This window comes from Hemicordylus capensis, chromosome 5 (assembly GCF_027244095.1).
Source record: "Hemicordylus capensis ecotype Gifberg chromosome 5, rHemCap1.1.pri, whole genome shotgun sequence".
NCBI classification, from domain to species: domain Eukaryota; kingdom Metazoa; phylum Chordata; class Lepidosauria; order Squamata; family Cordylidae; genus Hemicordylus; species Hemicordylus capensis.
The window spans coordinates 38,078,437-38,091,735 of NC_069661.1; the positions used below are offsets into that span (position 1 = coordinate 38,078,437).

Here is a 13,299-nt window from a genome sequence, read left to right on the forward strand (position 1 = left end):
AAAGAGGTGACTCCGGAGGAGGATCAAGGGCCCCATGCAAGATGGAGTGATGGGGAGGAGATGGGAAAAAGCAGACGGTCTCTTAAAGCGATAATAAAAGAGAACACCGCTCAATTCCATTATATAATTTTATCCCGCCATAAACAACAGGAGTCTGTCCCTCTGACAGTGGTGGTGTTGTTCAGCCTGCGAGGATTCCTCACACTAGCCCCATTCACGTCTAAAGCATTACCTAGGCGTGATATGCAGACCCACACATGAACTGCACACTCGGGGCGCGCAGACACACCACAGACGCACATACGTACGTAGAGCAAGCCTCATCCTTCTCCAACACATTTGGTGCTCTATGTTCTTCCCCCGATTCGGTCTAATCCATGCCATAGAGCTCATCATAGAGAGACACACACACTTGCTAACCCCGAGAGCAGCCGCCGCACTGGTCCTGAACAGTCGACACGAGCCATCATCACCTACCAGTTCTCTTGCATCCACTGAATTGCTTCATTCTCGTTGAACTGCTTTTCAAATTCGTATTCTTGCAAAGTCAACACTGACATGTTCATTGGTCCGATCTTTGAGGGAGCGCTTTCCCAGGCTTGGCGATGAATACGCTGCCTGCCAGAGACCTTCTCCTGTGGCTCTCGTCAGGTATCACCTCTCCTCTGTCTCTCTCAGCTATATCCTTGATGTAGCATTGCTTTTCTCCTCTTCCTATAACCTCCTCTCGTGTCTGGAGATCTCTCCTCCTCTCTGCTTCTGCAATCCACCCTAGGCGGGAAAAGAGCCGTTGCGGTCTTAGTGCTCACCGGGCACCCAGCCCTCTCAGCTTCATTCATTCCTGTTGAAAGGAAAGTTCGCTTTGCTGCCCAGGCGAAAAGCCGGGGCTTGCAGCAGCCCAAAGGAAATAGCCTGTCCATTGGTTCTTGGAAATTTCTTGTCATGCTCACTTTCCTTACGATGAGATGGTGATGCCCACTGCCCTGCCCCGGTATCCTGAAAGGTGCTAATAGCCTTATCTACTGTTTGCACATTAAAATAGTAGCTTTTTAGAAAGCCGATCCAAGGAAAAACCATCTGCTGTTAATATCAGAGCAAGATTTACTCTGGGGATGAATTTGAATACGAATATTTGATTCATTCATTCATTCGTTCACTGCCTGATATCTCTCCCTCTCTCAAGGTAGTATACATATTGTAATTACCAAATTACAATATTAAAATAAAATAGAAACAATTACAACACTTTTACAGAATAAAAAACATTTAAAACAATTCACAGAATAAAACCATTAAAACAATTTCACCGAGTAAAACAATTAAACAGTTTTAAATCAATTAAACGCCTGAGAAAACAGGTGTGTCTTGAGAGTCTTTTAAAAAGCATTGAGAGATGGAGAAGCTCTTATTTTGACGGGGTGCATTTCAAAGCCTCGGGGCAGCCTCAGAGAAGACCCAGCATGAATTGCCACCAGACAAGTGGCAACTGTAAGTGAACCTCCCCATGATCTTAATAGGAGGCAGGGTTCATGGCAGAGAAGGCACTCTCTTAAGTACCCTGGAGCCATTCAAAGCTTGATAGGTTATTTATTTATTTATGTATTACATTTATATACTGCCCTATCCAAATGGCTCTGGGCAGTGCACAACAACAAAAACAAAACGCATACATCATTCCCCTTAAAAACAATCATTACAAAACAATATAAGGACAGCATAAAACCATTAACAATTAAAACAGTTAGAAGAATTTAAAAATCCTGGAAGGCCAGGCCAAGCAGATAGGTTTTAAGGGCTCTCCTGAAAGCCAACAATGAACTCAAACTATGGATTTTTAGTGGGAGTGCATTCCACAGCCCAGGAGCAGCTACAGAGAAGGCCCGCCTTTGAGTCGGCCCCAGACACCCCAGTGGTAACTGGAGATGGACCTCCTCAGATGACCTTAACATGTGGTGGCGATCAAGCAGAGGAAGGCGTTCTCTAAGTGCCTGGGCCTAAGCCGTTCAGGGCTTTAAAGGTAATAACCAGCACTTTGTATTTTGCCCAGAAACGTATTGGCAGCCAATGGAACTGTTTTAAAACAGGCAAAATATGGTCTCTCCGGGTTGCCCCAGAGACCAACCTGGCTGCCTCATTTGAACTAACTGAATTTTCCAAGCTACAAACAAAGACAGCCCCACGTAGAGCACATTGCAATGATCAAGCCTGGAGGTTACCAGCTGATGCACCACTGTTTTGAGGTCATCCTCTTCAAGGAAAGGATGCAGCTATCAAATCAGCCAGAGCTGATAGAAAGCACTCCTGACCATAGCCTCCACCTGAGATACTAGGGTGAGGCCTGGGTCCAGGAGTACCCCCAAGCTGCGCACCTGCTCCTTCTGGGAGAGTGTAACCCCATCCAGCACAGGAAGATCTAACTCATCCCTCAGATTTTGAGCCCCTACAATGAGCACCTCCATCTTGCTTGGATTCAGTTTCAATTTGATATCCCTCATCCACACCATTACTGCTGATAGACAGGCATTTAGAGAATGAATGCCATTTCCTGATGATGAGGATGACAAGAAGAAGTCGATTTGGGTGTCATCAGTATACTGTTAACACCCAGCACCAAACCTCCTGATGACCCCACCCAGCAGTTTCATGTAGATATTAGAAAGCATTGGTGACAGAATGGAGCCCAGTGGGGTCCCATATAACAGCTCCTGTTTTGAGGAGCAAATGTCACCAGTCTCCACCATCTGGAATCTACCTGAGAGATAGGAGCAGAACCACTGGAAAGCAGTGCCCCCTATCCCCAACTCTCCCAGGCAAAGGATACCATGGCCAATGGTATTGAAAGCCGCCGAGAAATCCAAAAGAAGCAGCCGAGTCACACTCCCTCTGCCGATTACCCAGTAAAGGTAATCTATCAGGCCAACCAAGGCTGTCTCAACCCCATAGCCAGCTCTAAAGCCAGTTTGAAATGGGTCTAGATAATCAGTTTCCTCCAAAACCTCCTGGAGCTGGTTGGCCACCACTTTCTCAATCACCTTGCCTAACCAGCAGCATAGGGAGACTGGTGGTGGCCCCTTGGCCCCACCCCCACATCTGACATCAGATGCAAGGCCTGGCTAGCCATGCCCCCGCATCTGACATCAGACGCAGGGGTCATGGTCTTCCTTCCATGGGAAGGGAGATCGGCCTCTGCTGCATTGGGCAGTGTGGGCCGGAGCAACTCTCCCTGCTTTAAAGTCAGGGAGATCCGTTCTGGCCATGCTGCAGAGGCGTAACTATAGGGGGGCAGGGGGGGCACGTGCCCCGGGCGCCATATTTTCTGGTCACATGGGGGGCGCCGACATGACAAAAATTTCTTTTAATTTTTTTTTATTTTTTGTTAATACATATGTTTCCTGCTCAGTGCAGCAGCGCTGCAGCAGTCAAGGGAGCGCGTAGGCAGCCCATCCCCCACGAGCGGTCCCTTCCGCGCCGCCCACGCCCCCCCATTGCTTTGCTGGCGCCTGGCGGCCAGTCAGTGGCCTGGCTTGGCGGCGGCGGGCGCTTGTGAGGAAAAACCTAAGTATAATGTAGTATGTTGTGGCGCGGGGGGGCGCGGGGGGCGCCATTTCAGTGCTTGCCCCGGGCGCCATTTTCCCTAGTTACGCCTCTGCCATGCTGCCAATGCAGCACAGGCCGATCTCTCTCTTAAACAGGGCCGCACGACCCCATTTGGGATGGAGATCGATCGGCCCTGCTGCATTGGCAGCGAGACTAGACTTTAAGGCAGGGAGAGTCACTCCAACTGCACTGCCAACGCAGCACGGGCCAATTTTGGCTCCAAATGGGGCTGCAAGGCCCCATTTGGGACCAAAATAACACCCCCCGCATCTGATGTCAGATGCTGGGGGCATGCCTGGGGCCGCACTTACGAACCCTGGTTGGTGGCAACCTGGGCCGTTTGCCCTATGGTGGCTCCGCCCCTGTGGCCAACCAAGGGAGATTGGCCTATAACTATCCATCGCTAAGGGGTCCAGGGAAGGCTTCTTAATGATGAACTTAAAACAATTTGTTGGTTAAAAAGACAAAAATAAAAAATTAAAAGCCAGAATAAGAACAGAATTAAAACCATTGTTACAGCAATGATTACTTCATTCAGCCTAAAGGCTTATTTAAAAGGGCATGTTTTCTGGTTGCTGGCCAAAAGGCCTGCATCAGAATTGGCATGTACACTTCTTTGGGGAGGGCCTTGTACAACAGAGCATTGCAGTAAAAAAAGGCCCCGTCTCGCATCCTCACTGGCAGTACTTCAGGCTGCAGGGGGAAATTAACAAGGACTCACTGAACAAAGTGGACTCCACCCCTGCCAACCACACACACTTAAATTAGCATTGAAAAGTTGGAATGATGCTGCTTTGCATAAATATACCCGTTTTATATTCTCACATTCTTGTGAGTTCAGTTTCTGTTGGTACCCTCAAGAATCGATGTGTTAAAAAAATGGTGTTTGTCACAGTGTGGTGTGTAGTGTGTGTGTGTGTGTGTGTGTGTGTGTGTGTGTGTGTGTAGGGGAATGATGCTTAACTTGCAGGGGAGGCTCCAGTGGGGGGCCTGTCCAAAGGCCTTTAGGTCCAGGCTCCAAAATTCCCTCAGTCCACCTCAGCTTCTAACCCAATGTTAGGTCATTATGAAAACTTGATGAGTCCATACTTTGAGAACACACTTCAATACCCATCACTTGAAACAGTGGCTAGTAAAAACATTGATGGTATAAACAGAAGGCTGCTCAAAGTCAGCTAAGTCAAGGGTTCCCAACCTGTAGTCCTCCAGATGCTGCTGAACTACAATTCCTATTATCTTTAGCTATAATTTATTGTAGCTGGGTATGATGGGAGCTGTAGTTTAGCAGCATCTTGAGTGCCACAGGTTGGGAACCCTTGACTTAGCTGACTTTGAGTTAACTGGGCTAAGTTAACTAACCTAGAGCCCTATTCAAATCAAAATAATAATAATAATGATGATGATGATGATGTGGGGCTTGTGTGCTCTGAGGAAGGTGAGAGCTATGCCAGAGGTCCAACCATACTGGACAGGTCTCACCAGAGGAGCCAGGCAAAGAGTGCCTCTCCCATCAACAATATGGTGAGATGTAACTTTAATAAATCTATACCGGATTGGTCATCGCCCGGGTCAACAAGGACCGCGCCAGGTGCTATAGTCTCTGGACATCTGGTGGCAAGTGGTCAACAGGACTCAGGATCTTCAACTGAGCAACCAGGGCTGGAGACTGCAAGGTTACTGGAAGAAACGTCGCTTAACCGAAAAAAATATATGAAAAATGCCAACAAGGAAATAATGATCTGCTATTACAAGTCTAGTCCAACTAGAAGAGGTTATTTAAAAAGAATGTACCAAATTTGGAAAGAGAAGCATCCAGATACAGAAATAACAGAACAAAGGCTAGCAGACCAGAGAAGATTCATAATAAGAAATAAAGTATTCACAGAAGTTGAGCTGGAAGAACTGCAAAGAGCAACACAGGCTCAAGATATGGAAGAAGAATTACCACCAATTGAAGAAGTTGCTCAGGCGCAGGTGGAGGAGGTGTTGGAAATAGAGGATGCCACTGTTGCTGAACTGTTTCAAAATCAAAACAAGGCAACCTCCCCTTTGCCTTCACCTCAAAAACCCGAATGCCGTTTAACAGAAAAGCAACAAGAAATAAAGAAAAAAATAACTGAGCACATGAACCAAATAACCACCAGGGTTCGACTTCCAGCTCTAAAAACAGTTGCCAAAAAACAACTTGCTCAGGCATTAAAAGATGACAATGCTGCACTTGCAGAAATAACAACCAATAATTTGCAAGAAACAAACCAACTAATGTACAGTGCAGCAACAATAACAACACAAGAGCTTGGATATAAGATCAGTGGACCTGTAAAACAAGAAAGCAGTACATCACCTAAATGGAAGATTAGATTAGAAAATAAAATCTCCAGGCTTAGATCAGATGCTAGTAAACTGAAAGATATGAAAGACAAGAAGCTGAAGAATGAAAACACCAAACAGTATCTGATCCAAAAATACCACCTAGATTCAAGGAAAATTAGAGAAGTCCTGGAAATAATAAAGCAGCAAATAACAGCAGTGTCAAAGAAGATTAGAAGACATGAAGCCAGAATTACACAACACAGGCAGAATCTCCAATTCCAGTCGAATCAGAGATGTTTCTACCAAAGCATAGAAGGAGAAACTGCAAGAAACCTAGAAACACCAAATAAAGAAGAAACAGTGCAATTCTGGGGGAAATTATGGGACAATCCAATAGATTATAATAAAAAAGCAGGCTGGATGAAAGAGCTCAAAAAAATGTAACCAACAAATGCAAGATCTAATAATAACACCAGAATTAATAAGTGAAAGAGCAAAGAAAATTAAAAATTGGACTGCGCCAGGTGACGATGAACTGCATGGCTTCTGGCTTAAACACATAACAAGCTTTCATAAACAACTATCAAAACAGTTCAATTACATTATGCAAGGAGGTGATATTGAACTATGGCTAACAACTAGGAAAACTCATCTCATCATGAAAGACCCAGCAAGAGGTGCAGTTCCAAGTAATTATAGACCAATAACCTGCCTGCCAACCATGTTCAAATTATTAACTGGAATAATAGCAGATGAAGTGATGCAACACTTATTAACTAACAAACAGCTTCCAGTTGAACAGAAAGGAAATTGCTCGAACACCAGAGGCACAAAAGACCAGCTGCTGATTGACAAAATGATTTTAGAAAACTGCAAGAGAAGAAAAACAAATCTAAGTGTTGCATGGATTGACTACAAGAAAGCCTTCGATTCATTGCCTCACACATGGATACTAAAATGTTTAGAAACAAGTGGTGTCAGCAAAAACATTCAGATATTTATTTAAAAAAGCAATGAGCATGTGGAGTACACAGTTAACAATCAATGGCAAGACACTTGGACAGGTTAGCATTAGAAGAGGCATTTTCCAAGGGGACTCACTATCCCCTCTATTGTTTGTAATCGCCATGACCCCACTTTCACAAATACTCAACAAAACAGGCCTCGGATACCAAACATCTAAAACATCAAGTAAAATAAACCATCTGCTATACATAGACGATCTGAAGTTGTATGGAAAGTCCCAGTCAGAAATCGAATCACTGCTAAACATTGTCCGTATATTCAGTAGCGATATACCAATGGAGTTTGGACTAGACAAGTGTGCTGCATTAATAATGAACAGAGGGAAAATAACAAAAACAGAAGGAATAGAAACGCCCAATGGAAGCAAGATCAAGAACCTGGAAGAGAAAGAACCTTACAAATACTTGGGCATTCTCCAGGCTGATAACATTGCACACACTGAAGTTAAAAGGAAAATTGGAAGTGAATACATCAGGAGAGTTAGAAAAATCCTCAAGTCCAAACTCAATGGCGGGAACACCATACAAGCCATAAACACCTGGGCTATACCTATTATCAGATACACTGCAGGAATAATAGACTGGACCCAGGCAGAGCTAGAGACACTGGATCGTAAGAACAGGAAAATCATGACCATCAATCATGCTCTGCACCCCTGCAGTGATGTCGATAGGCTATACCTCCCTCCCAGCTCAGGTGGAAGAGGAAAGCTGCAAGTCCATCAAACAGCAGAGGAGGAGAAAAGAGGCCTTGAAGAATATATCAAGGACAGTGAAGAAGATGCACTTCATATGGTCAAGAATGAGAAACTATTCAACACCAATGAAACAAAGCAGGCCTACAAGAAAGAACAAGTCAAGAACCGAGCAGAAAAATGGAAAAATAAGCCCCTGCATGGTCAATATTTGCACAATATAAGTGGAAAATCAGACATCACCATGACCTGGCAATGGCTTAAGAATGGTTACTTGAAGAAAGAAACAGAGGGTTTAATACTGGCTGCGCAAGAACAGGCACTAAGAACAAATGCAATAAGAGCCAAAGTCGAAAAATCCATCACAAACAGCAAGTGCCGCCTTTGTAAAGAAGCAGATGAAACCATGGACCACCTAATCAGCTGTTGTAAAAAGATTGCACAGACTGACTACAAACAAAGGCATGACAAGGTAGCAGGGATGATACACTGGAACATCTGCAAAAAATACAAGCTACCTGTAGCCAAAAATTAGTGGGACCATAAATCTGGGCGATTTGTTTTGGACCCGAGCACAGGGGCGATTTGTTTTGGCCACAAATCACTGAAAACAGGTAAATCTGGGTACAAATTGTTTTGTACCCGAATCGATTCGCATATCCCTGGTTGTTAAGCAAAGCACCACTCACGCTTAAGCTCAGACAGCAGGGAGGAAGTACCATCCCACCACTTTCATTCATCCCCTACTTCTGGATGCTCACGATTAGAGTGCTGTTTGTCTGAAGGGGAAAGCATCCTAAATGTGATGGCTGATGCTTTCCCCTTCAGATAAACAGTGCTCTAATTGTGAATACCCAGGCCAGCAGGAGGGAGGGAGTGAAAGTGGCAGGACAGGACTTCTCCTCACTTTCCGAGTTGTAAACATGAGCAAGGTGTGAACAGTTTGTGCGCACACACGCTCATCGGGCACATCCGGTTTGACGCTGACCGGGGCTGCAAGGAGGTACGCAGCAGTCCTGCACCAGTGGTTTTTGGTGGCAGCACCAGTGGGAAAGACATGGCGAGGAGGGGGGTAAGAGCACCCTCCCTGCTACTTAAAGGTAACTCTCACACACACCGAACCGGTCCAAACACCAGACCTCCGAACTGGTCCAGTGGTCAGGAAAAGGACTGCCGAACTGGTTCGTGCACATCCCTAGTCACAGCCACAATCCAACCATGTGGGAGTGGTGGACCTATTAGGATGGTCTGCCTGAAAAAGGCTGCTGTATCCTGTAGGATCCAAAAAGCCTTGGAGGGTTTTTATGTTGGTGCTGCCAGTGATAGGAGTGTGCACGGAACTGGCTAGCCTGGTTCGGTTTGAGTGTGAACTGCACTCGAACCTGACCAGGCCAGTTCAGTCCGGCTCCCATCGAACCTCCCCCCCGGTCTGGTCTGGGGTGGGGAGGGTTCGCCATTTTAAAAAAAACTTTTAGTACCTCTAGCCCCTTCAGGGGGCTTCCTAAAGGCTGTGGGCGGGGGTATGAAGGTTCCCCCTCTCCCTACTGGCCTCGTTTATAACTGCTGCGGTCCATAAAATAACCCTTTCGGGCCTCTTTGGGCCTCTGTTATTTGGTTCAGCAGCCATTTTTCCTGCTGCCGCACATGCTCAAATGGCCTCTGAGAGGCCTGGGATGGCCCAGGGCCTCACAGAGGTCATTTGAGCATGCACAGCTGCCATTTGGGGGGGAGAATTGGTGGGGAAAGGCTGCCACACATGCTCAAAGGACCTCTGTGAGACCCTGGGCCATGCCAGGCCTTGCCGAGGCCATTTGAGCATGCACGGTGGCAGGCAAAATTGCAATCACGCCAAATAACACAGGCCCGAATGGGCTAGAAAGGGTTCTTTTATGGGCCACAGTGGTGATAACCGAGGACAGCGGGGGGAGGGGGGACCTTAACAGACCCCCATGGCCTTTAGGTAGCCTCCCGAAGGGGCTCAAGGTACTAAAAACAAATTTTTAATTTAAAAAAAAATCACGAACTGCTGCAGGGGTTCGGTTCTGGTCCGGATGGAACTGGCGGGGGGATTCGGTTTGACCTCAAACCCCCCAAACCGAACCCCCAAACCAGTTCACACATTCCTAGCCAGTGATTCTGTCAATGCCCTGATGGGAACCTGGAATAGGGAACTCACCAAGGCAGTAGACATGATTGCTCCTAAGCCTCCCTTCCAACCTGCTTCATAAATGGCCCCTTGGTATACAGAGGAGTTGCAGGGGCTGAAGCAGCAGGGTAGGTGACTGGAACGTAAGTGGAGAACTCGGCTCAAATTTGACAGGACACAGCATAGGACCCATTTGAAGGTTTAAGGCGGGGGCAATATATGCAGCAAAAAAAGAGATTTTGGTCTGCATGCATTGTGTCTGCAGGTTTGTGTTCAGCAGAGCTATCTCGGGTTGTGAGGAGTTTAATTTCTGCTCCTTCTGTCTTAAAACAGTCCCCAGAAACACTGTTCTCCTGTGACACCTTTAATGGGTTCTTTGCGGACAAAATCTCCTGTATTCAGGCCATCTTGGACTCTGTTATTTCTGTAAAGTATATGAAGGGGGTGTCCAGTAATCTCTCTTGCAGTGTTAGATTGGATCAGTTTCAATCTGTGATTCCTGAGGATGTGGACAAGCTCCTTAAGGTGGTGCGGCCTATCACTTGTTCTCTGGACCCTTACCCGACTTGGCTGGTTCTAACTAGCAGGGAGATTGTTGGAGGTAGCCTAGTTAGTATCATAAATGCATCGCTGAGGGAAGGTAGTGTGCCTCCTTATTTGAAGGAGGCAATGGTTAGACCGCTTTTAAATGTTTTAATAATGGTTTTTTGTTGTTTTTACAGTTTTTGATTTTAAAAGTTAATTGATTTTAGTTTTATTTTAATGTAAAATGCCCTGAGCCATTTTTGGAAAGGCAGTATAGAAATCAAATCAAATCAAATCAAATCAATAAATAAGAGGTGCCTTGAGTGCTATTAATGGACAAGTGGGATAAAGTTACCAGTGCGATAAAGTTAAATCCAGTTACCACTGGTACATCTGGTGCCAACTCAGAACCAGGCCTTTTCTGTAGCTGCTCCTGGTCTATGGAATGCACTCCCGGCAGATAGCCTCAGTTTAGGCTTGCTGTCGGCTTTTCAGACAGCCCTAAAAACTTATTTGTTTTGCCTGGCCTTCCAAGGCTTCTAAAGTGGTGTTGTTTTTTAACAAGTATTTTAATTGGTTTTAAATTGTTTGAATTGTTTTTGAATTGTTTTTATATTGTTTTTAGCACTGTGTTTTGAATTGTGTGCTTTTATGTCTTTTAAAAAGCTGCTGTACACCGCTCAGAGCCTCTGGATAGGGCGGTTTATAAACGTAACAAACAAACAAATTAATTATTAATAATAATGTTTTCATATATATATCTGGTAGGTTCTTTAGCTTTTTATAATTTTCAGTTTTAATTTGAACCTAATAATTGTGGTTTTTAATTTGACTTTAAAAAAATTAGTTTAGTTAATGTTATTACTTTTATTGTATCTGTGTCTATCTTATTGTTGTGAGCCGTCACAAGCAGTAGTGCACTGGAGGGGCAGGGTATAAATATTTTAAATAAATAATAAATTAATTAAACAAATTACCTTAACTGTGTGAAATACTGAAATAAAGTCAGCTAACAGGTATACAATCCATGTTTAGTCATCTTGTGTACATGGAAGATGCTGATGGGTGGTAGTGACATATGTAGAATTGTACAAAGGTATTTCAAAACCATTTCCTTAGGGCTGAGATAAGCAGGGAAGGGTAACCAACTTTGATACTGCAGGCAGAGAGAAATGTTGATATTTTCTTCCCTTCTTTGGACATAGCAACTTACTCACATATCTAATTTATTTCATGTCCTATATAGATGTGTATTTGGTTGGATCACAGGACAGGGCTTTCTCAGTGGCCGTGCCAAAGGGAACTCCCTGCCAACAGAGACCTGCCATAACCCTTTTATGTTGACCTTCTGCTGTCAGACAAAAACCTTCCTTTTAAAATAGGCTTTTGCCCGATAGAGCTTTTGATTGGTGACTGTTTTATTTATTCTGAATTTTAAACTATTCTTTATTTGCTGTTCTTGTCTCTGGTTTCCAAATTGCTTATATTATTTTATTGCCATCTTATGTTTTTATTGGTTGTGGACTTTTGTAGGTTGCCTTGAGCATTTTTTAAGTGGGAAAATGAGGTATAACATTAACAAATAAATAATAGTGTACAGAGGCAGCATAACCCGAATACTAAAGACAAACAAGGGAAGATCATCACCTTCATGTCCTGGTTGTCAGCATCCAGAGAGATCTGAGAGAGAGAGAGAGAGAGAGAGAGATCTGAATGGCCACTGTATGAACTGCTCAATTTGATTGACCTTGCCTTGTATCCTTATAGCTATGGTCTCTTTCCAATTTCCTTCTCAGAAGTTTGACCCGTGCCCCGGTAGAAAAGGAGAGGAAAGAAAGAAGTGGAGCAGGGAGAAAGAAGCAGGGGCATAGCTGTAATTGAACATGGGAGAGAAATGTTCCTGGACCCCTAAGGGAGGAGCCCCCACTGGATGAGTGACACTTCACTCTGCATTGTTTATATTGTATGAATATATAAGGTGATTAAGAGAGGTTTTAGGAGAGGAGAGCTGGTCTTCTGGTAGCAAGCATGACTTGTCCCCTTAGCTAAGCAGGGTCTGCCACAGGGGGGGCACACACACAGAGTGGCAGCTGGTGAGGGTGCTGCTGGGGCGGGGGTGGGGGGGAAGTACTTTTAAAACCAAATTAGATAGTTTGCACAGCACCAGTAAAATTAAAACAACAATTAGTTGTGGGGCTTTTTTTGTTTGTTGTTAGTTAGTTAATTAATTCGATTTCTATACCGCCCTTCCAAAAATGGCTCAGGGCGGTTTACACAGAGAAATAACAAATAAATAAGAAGGCTGCCACTGTGTGTGTGTGTGAGAGAGAGAGAGAGAGAGAGAGAGAGATTGAGAGAGAGAGAGAGGGGTGGGAGGGTGGGGCTGTTTGCATGTGTGGGGAGCGTGCAATATTATTTGCATTGAATTGAGAGGAAGGGCATGCTGATAATTTGGGGGGGGGCTATGTTCTTACAGTTCTTTTGCAGCAAAGACATGGGGGTGGGGGAGAGGAAGAAGGTGGAGGGAGGCAGAAGGGCTCATCCTTACTTTCATGTCCCAGGGCCCACTCTAAACTTGCTACACCGCTGGAAGGAAGAGAGAAAGGAGGCAAAATGTGTACATTAACTTATGTGCACCGCCTAGGGATGCACATGTCAGGTGGTATAGAATTATGATATCTAGATAGATAGATAGATAGATAGATAGATAGACCGGGTGCTTGGCCACGATTGGCAAGGTAGGCAATGCTGTCTTTCTGCCTCTTTCAGTCAGAGCTTCATTCAAGAGCTGTTTGGGTGCATTCTTTTTCTGCTCAGAGCAAGGCAGAGAAAGAAGCACGCAATCAGCACCTGAAAAAAGCATTTTCTGTGGAATAAAAGGAGGCAACTGGATAGCTTTCCTTCTCCTCCTGGGCAACAGCTAGATAGCAAAGGAAGGAGTGTGGGCAGGAAGGAGCATGTGGGCTGTGTGTTGGGAGATGCAACAAATGCATACTAA

General features: G+C 44.9%; 1 protein-coding gene across 5 annotated transcripts in view; it reads right to left on the bottom strand.

Annotated features, from left to right (window-relative positions):
- ELOVL6 (ELOVL fatty acid elongase 6) overlaps positions 1 to 13,299 on the bottom strand; it is a 149,704-nt gene that overhangs the window by 128,091 nt on the left and 8,314 nt on the right. For 4 of the 5 annotated variants that reach the window (XM_053258055.1, XM_053258058.1, XM_053258057.1 and 1 more), the window contains 2 exons: positions 11,949 to 11,981; positions 478 to 771 (listed from right to left, as the gene is read on the bottom strand). In XM_053258055.1, coding sequence (XP_053114030.1) covers positions 478 to 566 — 89 coding nt within the window. In that variant the 5' untranslated portion in view covers positions 567 to 771; positions 11,949 to 11,981. The remainder of the gene's footprint in view (positions 1 to 477; positions 772 to 11,948; positions 11,982 to 13,299) is intronic. The other variant, XM_053258056.1, reaches the window with a different exon arrangement.